This window comes from Sprattus sprattus (assembly GCF_963457725.1).
Source record: "Sprattus sprattus genome assembly, chromosome: 5".
In the NCBI taxonomy this organism is placed as follows: Eukaryota; Metazoa; Chordata; class Actinopteri; order Clupeiformes; family Clupeidae; genus Sprattus; species Sprattus sprattus.
Genome location: NC_137924.1, coordinates 29,041,119 through 29,058,618, shown reverse-complemented (window position 1 = coordinate 29,058,618; position 17,500 = coordinate 29,041,119). Strand labels below are relative to the sequence as shown.

Here is a 17,500-nt window from a genome sequence, read left to right as displayed (position 1 = left end):
AAAGCAGGTCACATCACACTCCAATGCTTTAAAAAGTCTGAAAAGTGACATAAAATTTAACTTTATCTATATCATATGTAAATAACATAGTATTTATTTCACAGACATTAAAACAAATAATTTTGAAACATTTTTAATATACTTTCTGGTCAGTTGAACATGTGTCCAGAGTTTTCGTCAACACCATCAGACTTTTTTAAATTGGGGAAAAAATCAGGAATAATTTAGGACAGCATTAACTCAAAGGACCCCTTTCCTTCCTCCTTGGTCTTCCTGGTGACATGAGAAAATTTGAGCTCTGGTAAGTTTTTAATAATACTTTGTTTTTCATATCTATTTACTAATATGCACACGTCACAACCATAGCGTATCAACTCCAAAATGGCTAAAGAGTCAACATAAGAGTAAAATGTTCTGCAATCTAGTGTTTATTTATATAGATTGGCTGGACCATGATCAACAGATGATAAACAAGATGGCTCCTGTGAGAATCTTGTGTGATATAAGGAGAAATGTACTTTTTTTGTCAACACCATCAGACGTCAACACCATCAAAACACCATCAAACACCATCAACATTTGTGTCTGATGGAGTTGACTTTCTCTGATGGTGTTGACTAAGGCCATTTTAGTGTCCATTTTAATCATTTTAATGCTGTTTATGCCAAAAATATCACTTCCTATGGATTTTTATTGCTATTTCAGTTTCATGTGTCGAATTAAATCTAGTTTAGATATAGAGTGTCAACTCCTTCAGATATAGTATTTTATAGTTTTAAAAAAAAATGGTATCTGTTTCATTCCTTGAAGGATATTTGTTCAAAGACTAACACATTTCCAATGTAGATGTGTATTTTTAATGCTTAAAAATGTCTCTGTTAAATCTGAAGGTTAAAGACAAATGTAATTCGTGGTATGATTTCAATTCTACTCATTTAACATTGACTTCTTTGGCTCTACACTTTTGTTTTTAATGATTTAAAGACCTGTGTACATTATAAGGGGGACTGGGAAAACTAATGAGTACAAACATTTCTGATAAGATCATTTAAAATCATTTCCATAAGTCTATTTATGTTTATGATGGTGTTGACAAAAATCAAGTGCTGACCCAGCAAACATTCAATTAACATAAAAAATATACAACTGGGAGGTTGAACCAAAACATGTTTGGATAGACAAAACTTCATTTGACAGAAATGTAATCATATATTTTGGAAGTTATCCAAATATTTTTTGGGAAAATCAAAACCTGTTTTGTCCCTTATCTCAAGAATCACTGCCACTTATTACTTAGACAGGAGCCAGGATGGAAGACAATTTATTGATTAGAAAAAGCTGAAATATCTGACATGTTATATAAACCAGGACAAAATGATCTGTTGTTTGGTCTTGTGCCTCTAATCAACAGTGTAACGAGGGCAACAACTCAAATATGCAGAAACATCGTTTCCACACAAAACATCTGTTAAGCGGGTTAAAACTGTTACCCCAAAAATGATTGCACATCTCCTATTAGCATATGAAATTCAATGAGTTGAGACAGAATAGTAAATAAATAACTGCAATTTCCGTGGCCATGGGACATAGAGGCATTAGTCACAGTGTTGTATTTACCAGGCAATCTGTTGAATTCCAACAATGGTCCGCAATTACGGATCAACTCAGATATCAACGGCGGTGCGCCGGAGCGACTCTGAAGGGTTACCTTTACTTGATAGTCATTAGGACCCCTGCCGATCGCCTGCCTAACACTCTCATTATAACAGGAATACAAAACGAACCAAAATCAAGTGCAATCACAGCCGCCCTTTGCCTCTGTGCTCCATCTCTCTCTTTCACACTCTGTCTTTATCCCTGTCTTACTTTCACGTAGTTTCTCTCTCTCCCTCTCTCTATCTCTATATATGTGTTCTCTCTCTATCCCTCTATCCCTTTATCCCGCCCCCCCACCCCACCCCCCTTCCCTCTCTTTACCCAAATCCCTCCACCTCTGCTCACTTTACCTGCTGTGGCGGTAGCCTTTGATTTGCTCCCCTACAAAGGCACGAGCTGTCTTAAGGAGGAAAAGGAATAGTACACTTAAATATAAAAACAAAGAAAGAAAGAAAGTAAAAGAAAAACACCTCAATGTCCTCCTGTGCTCGAGGACCGAAGGAGTGGCATAAGTAGGAGAAGAAAAAAATACACTGATTATTCTGTAACCTTCGGGGCTAAGGGGACAGAACATAACAAACATCCGTAGGAGGCGCTCACCCCTCTCCCACACGCTGCTCCGAGGCGCACCTCTCGCCAGCGGCGGCTTAGTGGGACGCCGACAGGAGGCGAGCTGAGCAGAAAATTGCAAAAATCAAAAAGAGGCTCAAAGCGCCAATCAAGTGAAACGTTGCTGAGGGTCTTTGCATAGCCTCTGTGCCGAGTTTTGCTGGTCTCAACGAACACCGAAACGTTATTACTGTGCGCCGGGCTCAACACACATAATGCCTTCATCTCACAGTTGAGTGCAGAGCGAGATGAATGTTCAAAAACAGGCCCAGTGCAGAGGCGGCTGCTTCATTGTCTAGGGGCACACAGATACAAACAGCATGTGGTACACAAGCGCAGTCCTCAGTTGAACTAAGCACTTTTTACAATTGTGATAATATTGTAACTATCTAATATAAACACATAATTGCTGCACCACTGCTTAACACTAATACTACTACCACCACTACTGCCATTTGTTCTTCTCTATCATGACTCCCTGCTCACTGCATTTTCCCAAAGTCACAAAAAATGGCCGCCATTAACACACTCTTAAAATAGACGCGTCTGGATGCCTCTGTGTTAAACAACAATACTCCGGTCTCAAATCTTCCTCTTTTAGGTAAGATCATTGAGAAAGATGTTTTCAACCATCCCAGCAGTTTTTTTTTTAACTCAAGTGGTCATGTTGACATATTTTTAATCAGCCCTGCGGCCTCACGGCACCACTGAAACGGCTCTTTATGGGCTGAATACTAATTCAGGTAAAATGTCAGTTCTGGTTTGACTAGATTTCAGTGCTGCATTTGATTCTGTAGATCATAGACTAGTGCTGGACAGATTGGAAAATGGGGTAGGACTCTCCAGAGCGGTCTTTAATAGGCTTAGGTCTTATTAATCAGGCTGGGGTTACTTTCTCACCATTGGAAGTTATGAATCTGATAAGGTGGCCATGGCATGATCAGGATCAGTTCTCAAACCTCTTCTGTTCAATCTCTTTATCCTGCCTTTGGGTCAAACTCTGCAGAATTGACGTTGATTGCCATAGTTACGCAGATACACAGATATAGCTGTCTCTCTCACCAGATGACAATAGTCTCACTGTGTCTGAAAAACAAAGACCAAGCCCAAAATCTTCGAGTTGTCTCCTTCACCTGTAAAGCCATCACCAAACAGCCTTTGATCATCTTAAAGACGTAGCCAGAATCAAGGGTTTGCTGTCCCAATAAGACCAACAGAAGTTCATCCATGATTTTAGCTCCTGTAGGGTGGACTACTGTTATGGTTTCTTAACTGGACTTCCCTAGAAGACTATTAAACAGCTGCAGCTCATTCAGAATTCAGATGCTGAGTTGTATCCAGGGCCAAGAGAACAGAGCACATTACTCCAGTACTAAAATCATTACACTGGCTTCCAGTTAGTTACAGAACAGAACTGCTGCTATTAGTCTATAAATCTCTGAATGGTTCAGGCCCAAAATACATTTCTGATATGATAGAATATAAACCGAGTAAGGGCTCTTAGATCCATGAACTCAGTTAAGGTAGCAGATCCCAGAGTCCAAACTAAACACGACGAAGCAGCATTTAGCTCTTATGCACCATTCAACTAGAACAAACTGGCAGAAGTTCTTAGATGAGGGCCAAATGTAAATCCAGGTTTTAAAAAATTGTCTTTTCCTGTGCCTACGATGCAGCTCTAAAACGTGCACTTTATTCTTACTGCACTTTAATTTTGGAAGTAGTCATTCCCAACGGGGAAGTGACTTATCTGGCTTATGGCTAAGCTCTGTTGGCAGGCCTACCTTTAGGCTCTCTTCTCAGGCTAAGCTGTTCTGGGGCCTTTGTCTAAAAACTGCTCTTTCTGGCTCTATTGGGTTCTAGTGCAGATCATATCAGGGGTTCTATTCTGGCTTTTGCTCTATGGTTCCCCTATGTTTTTATTCTTCCTTATGTACTTTGTACTTTCTTTCATCTTTCTTATTTGTTTGTCTTTTATTGTTTTATTTATGTAAAGCATATTGAAAGAACTCTATGCATAAAATATGCTAAATAAATAAACTTACCTTGCCTTACTACTACTGCTATTATTATTACTACTACTAGTGCTACTGCTACTGCTACTGCTACTGCTGCTACTGCTATTGCTACTACTAAGTACTGTACTACTGTAAGTTTTCAAGCAGCCAGGGGCAGTGGTATGTAAATGTGAAAACTATGTTCTGATTGTTTTTAGATGCCTTGAAGTGTACGGCCTGATGGTGTGCTTATGTATTATAAAGAGAAGCCTCCATCCTTTCTTTCTGAACTTCAACCAGCCCTGTAGAACCTGATAATGTAATAATTTCCTGATAACGTAATAACCCTGATAATGTAATAAAAAATCCCTCATAAGTCCCTAAAAGATGTAATAAAACCTGATAATGTAATAATACCCCGATAATGTAATAAAGTGCAGGTTAGCCTCAATTTAGCAAAACCTGATAATGTAATAATTACCTGATATTGTAATAACTTTGGTTGGTGCTGTAGCATCAGGTCTCCAGTTTCAGAGGTCCAAACAGTGAAGCTGTCCAGAGACCTGCTGCTTCACTATTAGCAGATACAGTATATATTTTATATGATTGCGAATGCACAATTTTTACAATGGTGAAAGGGATATTCAGTGGTAATCAACTAATAGAGAAATAATGAGAACATTTTGGTATGTTATAGACCGGCAGCTAATGGGCACATAGAACATTGAGTTTCTAAGTCCTCATTGATCATCAATAGCTGACATTTCGCTCTTTGATTTATATCAAATTCTCTTTTGATTTTGTGTGGCAATGTCCCTTAAAAATTACACTGTACCAGGCCAATCAAATCGTCTTTTGTCATTCGTCAGTCGCTCGGATTGGTTGTAGCGCCATTCCTATTGTGTGGCATTGCGTGCAGAGGCAACTTAACAGACAACCATTAATCCCGCCCACACTGAAAATCGTGTTGTGCCAGACCCTTGTACAGCTTCTTGCTGTACAGGTTTGGCTTGCGAGGCTAAAGGCCTATACCATTGGGATCAAAATATGAGCAAAACAATAGTGGGTGGTTGTCTACACAGCATCACTACTTGGTCTGAATAACTGGTGTCCCAACATTTCAGCACTGACCAAAGTTTTTACAATATCAGGAATTTATTACATTATCAGGTTCTGCAAAATTGAGGCTAACCTGATAATGTAATAACTTCCAATTAATGTAACATTTTATTACATTATTGGTATGGCGATTGTTACATTATTGGGAAATGCACTTTATTACATTATTGGGATATTATTACATTATCAGGTTTTATTACATCTTTTAGGGACTTATGAGGGATTTTTTTATTACATTATCAGGGTTATTACGTTATCAGGAAATTATTACATTATCAGGTTCTACAAGCCCACCTCAAAGATGAAACTACTGTCGGGTGTGCAGTGCACCGTTGACCTTCCCTGTCCTTTGCACACCTTTTGAAGCCTCTGTGTTTGCGGAGCCTCAAAGATAAACACAGTCCAACCCGACCATCAAAAACCCCACTGCCCTGTCACAGCCCAGCCAAAACGACAGCATCCTTCCAGCCTTCCAGACCTGCACTTCGCTAACATGCACTCTGGCTACTGGACTGAGACAATCACTGCCTGATGAAAAGCGTAGGGGAGTGGGAAAGGATTGGGTGTGAGCTGTCTTCCTTACATCCTCTATTTTTGATGTTCTATCCTTCTCTGTCTTTAGCCATCATTTTGTCTTTCTCTTATTCCTCCCCTTATTCTCTCAGTGCCTCTCTCTCTCTCTCCTTCTCGCCGTTCCTTTCTCCATCTTGCTCTCTCTCCCTCTTCTACCTTTTCTCCTTCCTCTCCCTCCCTCTATCGCTCCCTCTTCTCCCCTTCTCCCTTGTTCTCTCTCTCTGAATGGTACTGAATGTTATTTGAGAGGTGTGTTCTGTATCTGGCAGGAACAGGCTCGATGTGGATGACAGGGAGAGGCCTGTTGTTTGTGTTGAGTCTCAAGCCTCTCTCCCGATCAGAACCGACACGGGCCAACTCCAGCGCAGATCAGGCCCAGCTCAGGCCCGGGTCAGGCACATGTACACCCCATCTGGGTCAAACCCAGTTTGAAGTTGTCTCGTGTTGGAGCGCTGATGTGCAACGCAGAGGTGGGTGGATCGGGAGAGGGGGGGGAGAGAGACAGGGTGGGGTGGAGTGAACATATCCTCCTAGTCCCAGAGATGGAGAGAGAGAGAGAGAGAGAAAGAGAGAGAAAAACCACAAAGAAAGTCTGGTGTCTAATGATGACAAAAGCGAGGTGAGAAACAAACAAAGAAATCTCAGCGCAGTGGGTGGCACACAGATAGAGAGAGTAAGAACGCAAAGAGAGAAAGAGGGAGAGGGAGAGAGAAAAAAGAAGAGAGAGAGAAAGAGAAAAAGAGCGCATAGAGAGAGAAAGAGAGAGTGAGAGAGAGATGCAACACTGATATTAGACTAACAGGAGCCACCTGTGTGAGACAATTCAAAAATAACAGAGCGACAGGCAAGACAACCTTCCGGAAAGGATAAGAAATGGCACATAATCACCAAAACAAAACATGTGACGAACCCAAACGGAGACCGTCAGAGAGGGCTGCCTAGGCTTGAACCGTAGCTGTGAGGGACAAGATGGGTATTTAATGACTAAGCAAAGACATGGTGGAGTAAGTTGCGCGCTGGCCAAGACCATATCGGCTCACACGCTAGCCAAAGCCTGTGAAGCAGCCCAGCCAAATTACAAATAACCGTCAATCAGTCAGACAAAATGCAAGTGCCCAGCTCAATCACTGAAGTATATCAGCATGGTTCAATCCAACACCTCCTCCAATACACACACACAGACACAGACACACACAAACACAAACACACACACACACACGCACTCGCACTCGCACACACACGCACACGCACACGCACACGCACACGCACACGCACACGCACACGCACACGCACACGCACACACACATACACACACATGAATTACACATACACACACACACACACACACACACACACACATACAAATGTACACACACACACTGCAACACGGCCTACCTCCACTGGGAAAGCGAGCACTCTCTTACTTGCCGCCCCTGCTGACCTGATTTGACTCCCCGTCAGGCGACTTAGCGGGACAGAGAGTAGAATCAAACTGGGCGTCCCTGATTCCATAACTTAGTCAGCAAGGTTCTGCCCCCCCCCCCCCCCCCCCATCTCAGCGTTCCAAGGGCCAACGCAGCACCGGCGGGCCCCCGCTCTCCAGGATTACATCACCCCCGTAGCAGAGGGTGGAGAGAGATGATGCGTATAATTCCTCCTCCACCTAAATCACCAGCTCCCCTCCTCTATCTATCCAGGCATACAGTTTATAGGAGCAGTCTTCCGTACAATAGGCCTACCGTTGCAGTCCGCACCATACCACAGCATACCATACCCCTGCATGACATACCATACAATACCATACCATTCTGCTGGCTAGACCTATTGTTTGGTGTGTGTGTGTGTGTGTGTGTGTGTGTGTGTTTGTTGTTTCTTTATGCAATGACAGTATTGTGTTTACTGACAACTCCTATGTTTGAGTAGCGATTCACATCTCCAAGACTCTGCCCAAAGGCATTGTTCTCACCTCAGCTAAGGGTGCCATATGTTACAAGAAAGTTTTTATTTTGTATTATCTTTTTTGTATTATCTCTATCTCACTCTCTCTCTCTCCCTCCCTCCCTCTCTCTCTCTCTCTCTCTCTCTCTTTCTCTCTCTCTCTCTCTCGGTTATGGTAGGAGTGGGAAAGTGACTTGAAATTGTATTCCAGCAGCACACAGCTTGAGGAGTAGGGTTCCAGAGGCATGCATAATCAACCCACACAACCGTCAAACCAGATTTGAATACGAATGAGTTTTGGATTACTGGCTGGTGTTGGCAATAAGTAATAGCACTGTTTAAATTATTCCATCAGAATTGACTTGCCTTGCAATGTGAGAATATGTATCTCTATCGCCTCATTTCAATGCTTTGGGTCTTTCAGAATAGATGTGTTGCTTTAAATTACCCCCTTGTATTTGCTATTTTATTCCTATTTTTTCCAGAACATTGCAGCAGCAGGATTTTGGGCTTTGAATCAGTTGGTAAGTGCCAGGTGGCAGCTGAACTGGCTGCTCTGTAGTCTGGCTCATTCACCAGGACTCGCAGCCAATGGCGACAGGCAGGGGGAGAGGTGGGGGATGATGGGAAACGTAGTTTCACCTTCGTCTGCAAAACGACAGGAAGATCTCGTTGCTGGGAAGTCTGCCTCCCTCCACAGGTGTGCGGTGATACAGGTGTTTCACGTGTGCGCAGCAAGCCAAATGCACTCCACAGGGGAAGTCCTTGAGGCTACACTCGTAAAAAATAAAATAAAATAATATAATAAAATAATAACCTTGTTATTTCCATAGTGGATGGCAGAGGCATCCTCAGGCCCTCAATCACTCCGAAATAACAACTTAATCAGAAAGAAAATCTAAGCAGCCCACTGAATCTGTGACGCCACATCTAGCGACAGTCTCCTCTTTATTTCATCGCCAAGGTTCCCTGATTGAGCAACAATCACCTCTCTCAATCATATTTCCTTAGGCTCTTCTGTTCAGCTCTTCAGAACAACATACTGAATCAACAAAGCCAACAGAGGTTTACAATCTACATTATCATATTTATTTAAGACAGAGTCACAGGCTGAGTCATCAAGTGGACGTTTCATCAGTTTGTTTATACATTTCATATACCTCAGCCGCCTCAAGTTTGTGTAACATAATTCATGTTTGTTAATCATGGAGGTCTTTTGGTACACAGCCCTTGAGCATAAGTGGTTCTCCTCCACCGTATCTGCTCTCAGTGACGGTCCTGCACATAGTCCGCCCGGAGATACTAGCTAATATTCATCAAGGCTCTGGTCGGCACACCCTCGTCATGCAGTGGGCTACAGATAATGGTACGACGGTTCTCCACCTCTGCAAGGGCAGCAAGGATTATCCGCCCGGAGATACAAGCTTATATTCATTGAGGCTTTGGTCCACACACCCTCATCCTCCAGTGGGCTATAGAAACCGGCATCCCTTCACTGAGGTACAAGCAATGACCAAATATAGCTTATTCTACGCGATACTTGTCCACAGGCGACTGCTGACCGCATGGCAAGGCTCCCCAGACCAGTCTGCTTTCAGCTCCCCAAAACCATCTCTGAGAGGATATTATATTATAATTATTTTCCTTTTTTACTTCTTGTCCATTCGGTGGGCTATGCATTCTGTAAAATATGTTATGGAAATAGCTTGTATTATTACTATCATTATTATTATTACTATATTGTTATTATTGGCATTATTATTATTATTTGTATTGTTGTCATTTTGCACTGTTTTCATCAGTGTTTTATCACTTAGCTTTCTTCACATGGGCCCATGCTGTGATTTTGTGTTTCAACATTATTAGATATCAATTATTTAATTACATTTCTTTTTCTGGCCACAGTGTGGCCTTAATAAGGCTCTCCAATAACTCTCAAATAATGAAAAAAGTATGATACACACGCAAAAAAGAGAGAAAATAGATTAATTAATCATACGACATATTATGTAGCAACCTTGAGCACCTCGGTGTTGAATAATTAATTTGGGTTTGAACAGCACAAACAGACTGGCGCCTTCCACACACAAAGGATAATTTTGGGGGAGACTGTCCCCTGATGGTAGACAGCTGGGGAGATCGACGCCAAAAGGATAATTTAGGGGCAGACTGAGTCCTGCTCCCCGTTGGTAGACAGCTGGGGAGATCCACACCTGCTGAGAGCCAGATCAGTCCAGGCCTCAACTAAAGCAGTCTGGGATGGAAAACCATGTGGGCTCTTCTACTGCCATAGAATAGTAATCGTAACATCAGAGTTACGGTGCTACAATTGCTCTCCTCCCCAACAGACTGCTTGAGTGTGTTGAGTGTGCTGGTGCAGAGTGGCTGCCATCACATCAAGCAGACGGGTGGGGTTGTGGTTGTGTTGCCTATGTGAGGCTCTATAGGGGGAACATTCATTCATTCATTCATTCATTCGCCCATTCATCTATTCACTCATTCATTCCTTCATTTATTTTTCATGTGTTCCTTCATTCATGCTACCAAGCAACAAAACATCAGTCATCAATCATCAATCAGTCAATCAATCAATCAACCAATGACCATTCGTTCATTTGTACATTTATTAATTAATTCTTTCAGTCATTCATTCAAAAAAGAAAATCACTAAGAAGAGATGTACATCCGCATTTTCCATTTATCACGGCTCACCCAGTTAACAGCTAACAAAGGATAATGAACAAGTCCATGTCCAAGTCCATATTTAACCAAATAATGACACCTAATGACTGTACCAATACTATGACTACACACTATTTCAGAAAAGTGCCTCAGCCCCTGGCTGGCAGTGGCTCCCATCTGGTCCTCCGTCCAGCTTCAGACTTGGAACAGCATCTCAAACCAGTGCCAAAGAGCTAAGGAAACAATAAAGCGGAACAAAACAAATCTGCGCCTGACAAGCCTCTGAATTATTGGTAAATGGGAAAAACCTGCAGACTGCGGCCATCTTTGAAGAGGGATGAAGTGGAGGTAGATTGGGCCGGGGAGAAGGGGCTGGGGTGAGTCCATTTTAATGAGTCAGCCCTCTCTGGCCGCCGACTCCCACCCTAACTGGCAGTGGGACCGATGAAGCATGGGAAATGCCAGTGCCAAGCGAAACACGGCGAGTAACAGCCGCCCGTCTGCCCGCCATGCAGGTGCTGTCTGAATCACTTTTGTGAGGGGTGTGTGGAAGGTGCTGCTCTTAGCAATGACAGAGGGAGGGAGAGAGAGAGAGAGAGAGAGAGAGAGAGAGGGAGAGAGGGAGAGAGAGAGAGAGATAGAGAGGGAGAGAGCGAGAGAGAGAGAGAGAAGGAGAGAGCGGGAGGGAGGGAGAGAGAGGGAGAGAGAGAGAGGAAATGTATAAGGGTTTAATAGTCTGACGCAGCAGTCTGCTCCGTCATCTATTCCATCACTAAAACAGCCATGTAGCAGACAGCACCATCACCTCCAGCAGTTGAGTTTCTACAGAGCTAATCTGGGCCACACCTGCCATGGATCTATCAGATCGCTGGCCTTTTCTTCCTTGTGTCTTTCTATCTTTCTTTCTTTCTTCCTTTCTACCTTCCTTTCTGTCTTTCATTCTTGGGAATAGCATTTAACAGGCACCATCGCTCGTAGGTATTGAGTCTCTGGGTCGGATATGGTGCTGTTCTGCTAAATTGGCCTAACAGTGTCCCTTTGCCTGTCCTTCATTCTGTGTTAGGGACTGCAGACCCTTCTGCAGACACCACCACACTTAACCATTCTGTGTTAGGAAGCCCTTCTCCAGGCACCACCACATTTAACCACTGACTACATAATTAATCTGCTCCCTATCAAGTGCATATCTCCTAGAAAAAGCCTTTTTTTCTTGCTTGCATTCTGTCAATCAGTCTTTTTTTCTTTTTTCTTTCTTTCTATTTTTTTCTCTTTTATTTCCGTCTCCTCTGTGGGGTCGTATGTTCACGGGATTACCAGGTCAGCAGCAAGGATGGGGATGAAGGGGAGAAACCTTCCCCACACAGCCAATTACCCAGCTGCAAGAGAAGGAACCACCTGAAGCTACAGGCATGGATTTCTACAGAGGTTATACCACACTGCAAATGAATGGGCTCTGAATGTTTGCGCAGAAATTGGCATACTGAGCTCAGCCAGCCGCCCTTAATGCAAACCAGCTCTGAAAACAGAACAGGAGCCCGCTACAGAGGGTCAGTCTTCAAATGGCTAAAGAAAAACCACATCAGCGCTTCCTCCCTAAGTCAACAGAATGTGTTACGTAACCCCTGAAGGTGACGCTTCTACCCCCCAAACCCCCCCCCCCCACACACACACACACACACATACAAACTGACTCTGGGTCTTTAGATTGGATAAACCCCAGAATTTACTTTTTTTTTAATGAGCGGAATCAACTTTCACCACATCAGGAGTTTGTGGGGGAATTTTTTTTATTTTTCCTGCACTCTTTGGTGTTCCGAACTAAAAAAAAAGGGCCCCTCAAAAGAATCAAAACATTACCCTGTCATTTATAACCACTCTTCCAAATTAGCTGACGATGGAGAGGAGGGAGAGATGGAGAATCTATCCACATGGACATTAGAGGCACCTGACAGTGCACATTTTCAACCGGCTACCCCACTTGTGTATGGCTTTATTGACTCAGGTCCATTTGAAGGTTCAACTCGCAGGTGGCCAATAAACCAGCGGCGGCAGCCACAGATGTAATCTCATTTAATTAGCCTCTTGTGGCCGTCATCTGATTTCATTAAGAGATGACTGTCTAACCCACTTCCACCGAGCGGCGGAGCATGTTCTGCCTGGTGCTGGACCCCTGTTTCCAGTAACCTTGATTTATTTCGTGTTCACCGATGGGTGTCTAATGTTGGGAGAGATCAGCGGCAGGATGAAGAAAAGCTGCTCTGATTTAAAAAATAAATAAATAAATAAATAAACAGAAGCTGGGTTCTGCGTCCAGATAAACCATGGGTCGACTCCAATCGCACCATTTTAGTGTTGAACCAATACTGAAAGCATCTGGCTGCTAGGAGTTGTCAGCGAGCGTCCATGGTGAAGGCACTGATGTGTTTGTGAAGGAGGACAAATTGCTATATGTAGCAAAATATACAAAGTGGAAAAAATATACAAAGTTGCCTTTGTCTGTGCATTTACACCAGACCTTATCATCAACGTGTACTTGTACTCAGCACTCAAGGCAGGGATTGATGTACTAGCTAGACATTTGTGCCAGGGGCTGTACATACAGACGATTTTTGAAATAATAGCAATTCTCAGTGTCGCTCTCTCCCTCTCTGTGTCTGTATTGGAATCTGAAGGTGTGTGTGTGTAAGGCATAAAGAGAGAGAGAGAGAGAGAGAGAGAGAAACAGACAGACAGTTGGTAACTTCAGCCATTCTAACAGCATGCCCCTCTGATAAATGCATGGCAATTAAGCAGCTGGGATACCCAGATAGGATAGAGTCAAACAAGCACCAAGGTCTAGTGGAAAGAAAATTCAATTCTAATGTCGGATAATTGTTTTGAAAAGATGGCTTTGTGCTGGTTTTCAATGCTGAGTAATGTGATTTGAGAAGACATGACAATATTCCTGCAATATGCTGCCGTGAATCCTAGAACACAGCTAAAGGCACCGCTCTTTAGGAAAGAGTACAAAGGAAGGGAATATTAGGGCTCTTCGTCCCTTTAAAGCACTCTGTGATTTTGACAGAGCGACAGAGAGAGAAAGAGCGAACGAGAGAGAGAGAGAGAGAGAGAGTAAAGAAAGAGATCGCGCTCAAGCAGATGTGTGCTGTGCGGGAGTGCGTCAGGATTAAAGTTCGATGCATTTAACCGTGTCTCCCATAAAACATCCAAAACCAATAGGCAGCACTGGTCTTCGTTTGGCCGTGGATGCCATCCTACCGTTAATATAACTGGACCAGGACCAATACACCATCATTACATCTTAAATTTCCAACAATGACTCTCTCTTGCTGCAGAAGCATCTTGAAAACACTTGTGTTAGAGATTTCACTCTTTAGAACAAAACGCCCGCTTTTACTGCGAGCGGTTTTCATGAGCATTTTCCAGAGACCACTGACCTCCGTGGGTGGCACTGATAGTTCGAAATAAGGAGAAGCTGAATCGTGCTCTACGTGGTACAATATCAACCTATCATAAAACATATCTGCTATGTGTTAACTTGTCATAAATTGCAGGAATTGTAGCCTATATGGAGTTCTTTTTCAGGAGGCACTGTTGTAACCATACTATCTGTCTCAGTAACACAACGTGAAGTAAGACCTTTTGATCAAATTCTGCACCAAAAATAAATACCATTCCGAGTGGCTAATTTTGCATGCACGCTTCTGTGCATTCACAAGGTGGGCTACTGATCGCATGTCACTGCATCGGTTTCGGAGCAGTCTACCTGCTGCATGCAAAAAAAAATCTTCCGTATTTGCATCATAAGTTGAGCTTGTTGTTTCACTCGTGTATGTGCCTCAACCCGTTCTTATTCAATGGTCCACAAGCGACAGCTTTCCACGACACGGCGCTGAAACACTCCGTGCGTGTCAATTAACAGCTCTGGAAGGAACCAGAACACGTAACACAAATCACCTCTGAAAAATGACAGACTTAAAAGACCAATGACTTGTCAAGAGATAATACTAACACTCCTCAAATGAATGATGCCTCACTGAGGGCTCGTACCAATCAAAGCGTCACAACGACAAAAGTGCAGCACGCCAGCATCTGCAAGTTTCATCGTTACGTTACGCGTTATCGGTATCCGCTCTCCGTGTATCTCGCCTTACCTGTCTCTGGTGTTCCGACCCCGGACGCTTCAGCGTGTGAATATATATCCCCGAATCCCAGAATGACGAGAAAGACAAGGATCAATTCGGACATCGTTGCCGAGTGAGGGCGAGGGATCACTGCACTTCTCTGACTGAGGTCCCGCTTCGGCCTCCAGTCGAGTGCCGTTCTCGGAGGATGTCAAGGGAGAATTGTGTGCGAAGCGGACCAGCCCTTCTTCTCTCCGCGCATTCAGACTGATGTCTAGGTGCTCACATGGATGTGCGGGCGACTGTGAGAGGAGAGCGAGAGAGGGGTTGGATAAAGGAGGGGCGGGGTGGAGAGAGATGCGGGGAGGACAGAGATTTCAGTGTGTGTGTGTGTGTGTGTGTGTGTGTGTGTGTGCGTGCGCGCGCTTGTGTCCATGTGTGTGTGTGTGTGTGTGTGTAAATAGTCTTAATAACTTAACCGTTTAGAGCAAAGCAACAATTTCCTAGGAAGCAAAGACGCAGTGCAAGGTGTGAAATGTTTGGTAATCTGTTAATTTCCTGTAGCCTAATCGTTTGGGAATAAGGTGGTGTTTGCAAACAATTGGGCTACTTGTGTGGCAATGGTGGTGTAATAAATACGAAATACACCTTTTTCGAAAATATTTTTTTTGTTGTTGTTGTTCGAAAGGGGGATAATTTTGGTCATTAATTATATTAAGCTTAATCCTGAGACAAAGTGTCCCTAAAACTTAAAAATAAGTTGTATTTCAAAGACTGTATCACACAAGTTGGCATAGACACACATTATGTAGCCAAAAGGAAATAGGCTAACTAAAGATATATTCATTCAATAGGCAGAATATTTGACATAATGGTTTGATGGATGCAATGAATACAATTACTTAAGGATTGTTGTCATCAAATATTTAGATTCAGTCTATATCTCACTCCAAAGCAGAAGTATTCCTTCTTGGAAATCACACGTAGCACACAGCACATACGCAATTAATCTTATCTAGGTCTTTCTGGTTCAGTTAGCAACAGGTTGTTTTCTCTGATTATAAAGAAAGAGTCAACTGGCAATAACAGGTGCACTTGAGATTCGTTTTCTTTTGGATAAGGAATCCATAGGCTCAAAGCAGCCAGAGTTTACAGGTTTAAGTCGTAGTTATTTCTCGAACATAGCAGACACAGTGATAAAAGTCTTTAAAAAGGTAAACTTTTCCATAGGTATTAGCACTTTCATTCTAACAATATAGCTCTATGCCACCCTCTCCGATAATCTGAAACATTCAACTATTCAACTCAGTCTGTTTATTTTAGCGGGCTAGATGCATGAAAGGTAAAAAAAAGAAAGAAACAAGATTGTTGTGCACTGTGACCAGTCTTCTCTGAAGTCCACCCCCACCGTGGACAGCCCAAGGCTAGCTAGCGGGCAACCGCAGCCTCCTACTGCAGGGCTATACTTGTCCTCTCCTATCCCCAAGCAGCTTACCTCCAGGGCCACTCGTTTGAGGGTATTTTTGAGGGAAATAAACACCAGCAACTGTGGATACAGCTGTCCCCGGAGAAACACGAGTCTCACAGAGTCCCATGGAGGTTATCGTATCTCTCATACGATTTCATTGCTGAAAAGATTTGATATGAACCTGAACCCCGAACTTACACTTGACAATAACAACAATGATAACATCAAAGCAAGAAAATCTAGGAAACAAAATAATTATTTAACTCACCGTTGAAGGCTAGCAGTGGTCCTTAACCCTTAGATGCATAAGTGGGGTCAAAAATGACCCCAGGGGTTGTTTTTTTGCAGTATCTTTTTAATTTTACATTTTTATTGTTTAACCTTCCATGTATTCCTCAAATAGGTTGTCTTTGACATGAGGCCATTTGGATTTGTATCCAATTGTTATATTTTTAAAGTAATTTCATGTTTTGTATCAATACCACAGATTTGCATAGGTGGGGTCAAAAATGACCCCAAGCATTTTCTATGGAATTTCAAAGGTTAACCCTAGGAACCTTTGATTTTTATCAACTGTGACAGTCAGGTATACATTAACTGTCAATCATAACATCTCATGTCAGCAGTCTCACCATCCTGAAGGTTATTTTTACACAACAACATACATGTAAGTATCCTGGCTTTGTGACGCCAAAACCCCCTATGCAATTAATGGGATTGTGTACACTGGGAGACAGCCAGGGGAAGGAGTCAGTAAGAATCTGGGTCTCAACATCGTCAGTCAGTTGTGCTGTGGATTCAAACACACAGGTCGCAATGTCACCACAGACAACTTCTTCACCAGTGTGCCTCTTGCAGAGCTTCTCTTGGAGAAGGGTCTGACTATTGTGGGAACATTACGACAAAACAAGCCAGACATCCCTCCCAAGACCAGGGAGCTCTTCAGCACTGACTTTGGGTTCAATGGCAGCATGACCATGGTCAGCTACGTTGGAAAGAAGGATAAGACTGTTCTGCTTCTCAGCACAATGCACCACAGCAAAATGGTGGATGAAAACACCCGCAAGGAAAAACCATAGGTGATCCTCTTCTACAATCAGACGAAAGGAGGTGTAGATACTGTGGACCAGATGGTTGGCACCTACACCTGTGAACGCCAAACGCAGAGGTGGCCCTTGCTGCTGTGGTACAACCTGATTAATATTGCCACCCTGAATGCCTACTCCTTTTTCAAGGCTCAGCACCCTGAATTATATGCAGGTATCACTCACGCCCGGCGGCGCTTTCTTACAGAGCTCTCACATGAGCTTGTGACGCCTTGTATGAGAAGTCGA

At 43.1% G+C, this 17,500-nt stretch overlaps 1 protein-coding gene across 1 annotated transcript in view; it reads right to left on the bottom strand.

The window, feature by feature from the left end:
• The window catches only part of lrp1bb (low density lipoprotein receptor-related protein 1Bb), a gene marked incomplete at both ends in the record, with an annotated part of 317,704 nt that extends 302,882 nt beyond the window's left edge, over window positions 1-14,822 (bottom strand). Inside the window, 1 exon segment of the mRNA XM_080838235.1 lies at window positions 14,729-14,822. Coding sequence (XP_080694361.1) covers window positions 14,729-14,822 — 94 coding nt within the window.
• Between the last annotated feature and the right edge of the window lie 2,678 nt (window positions 14,823-17,500).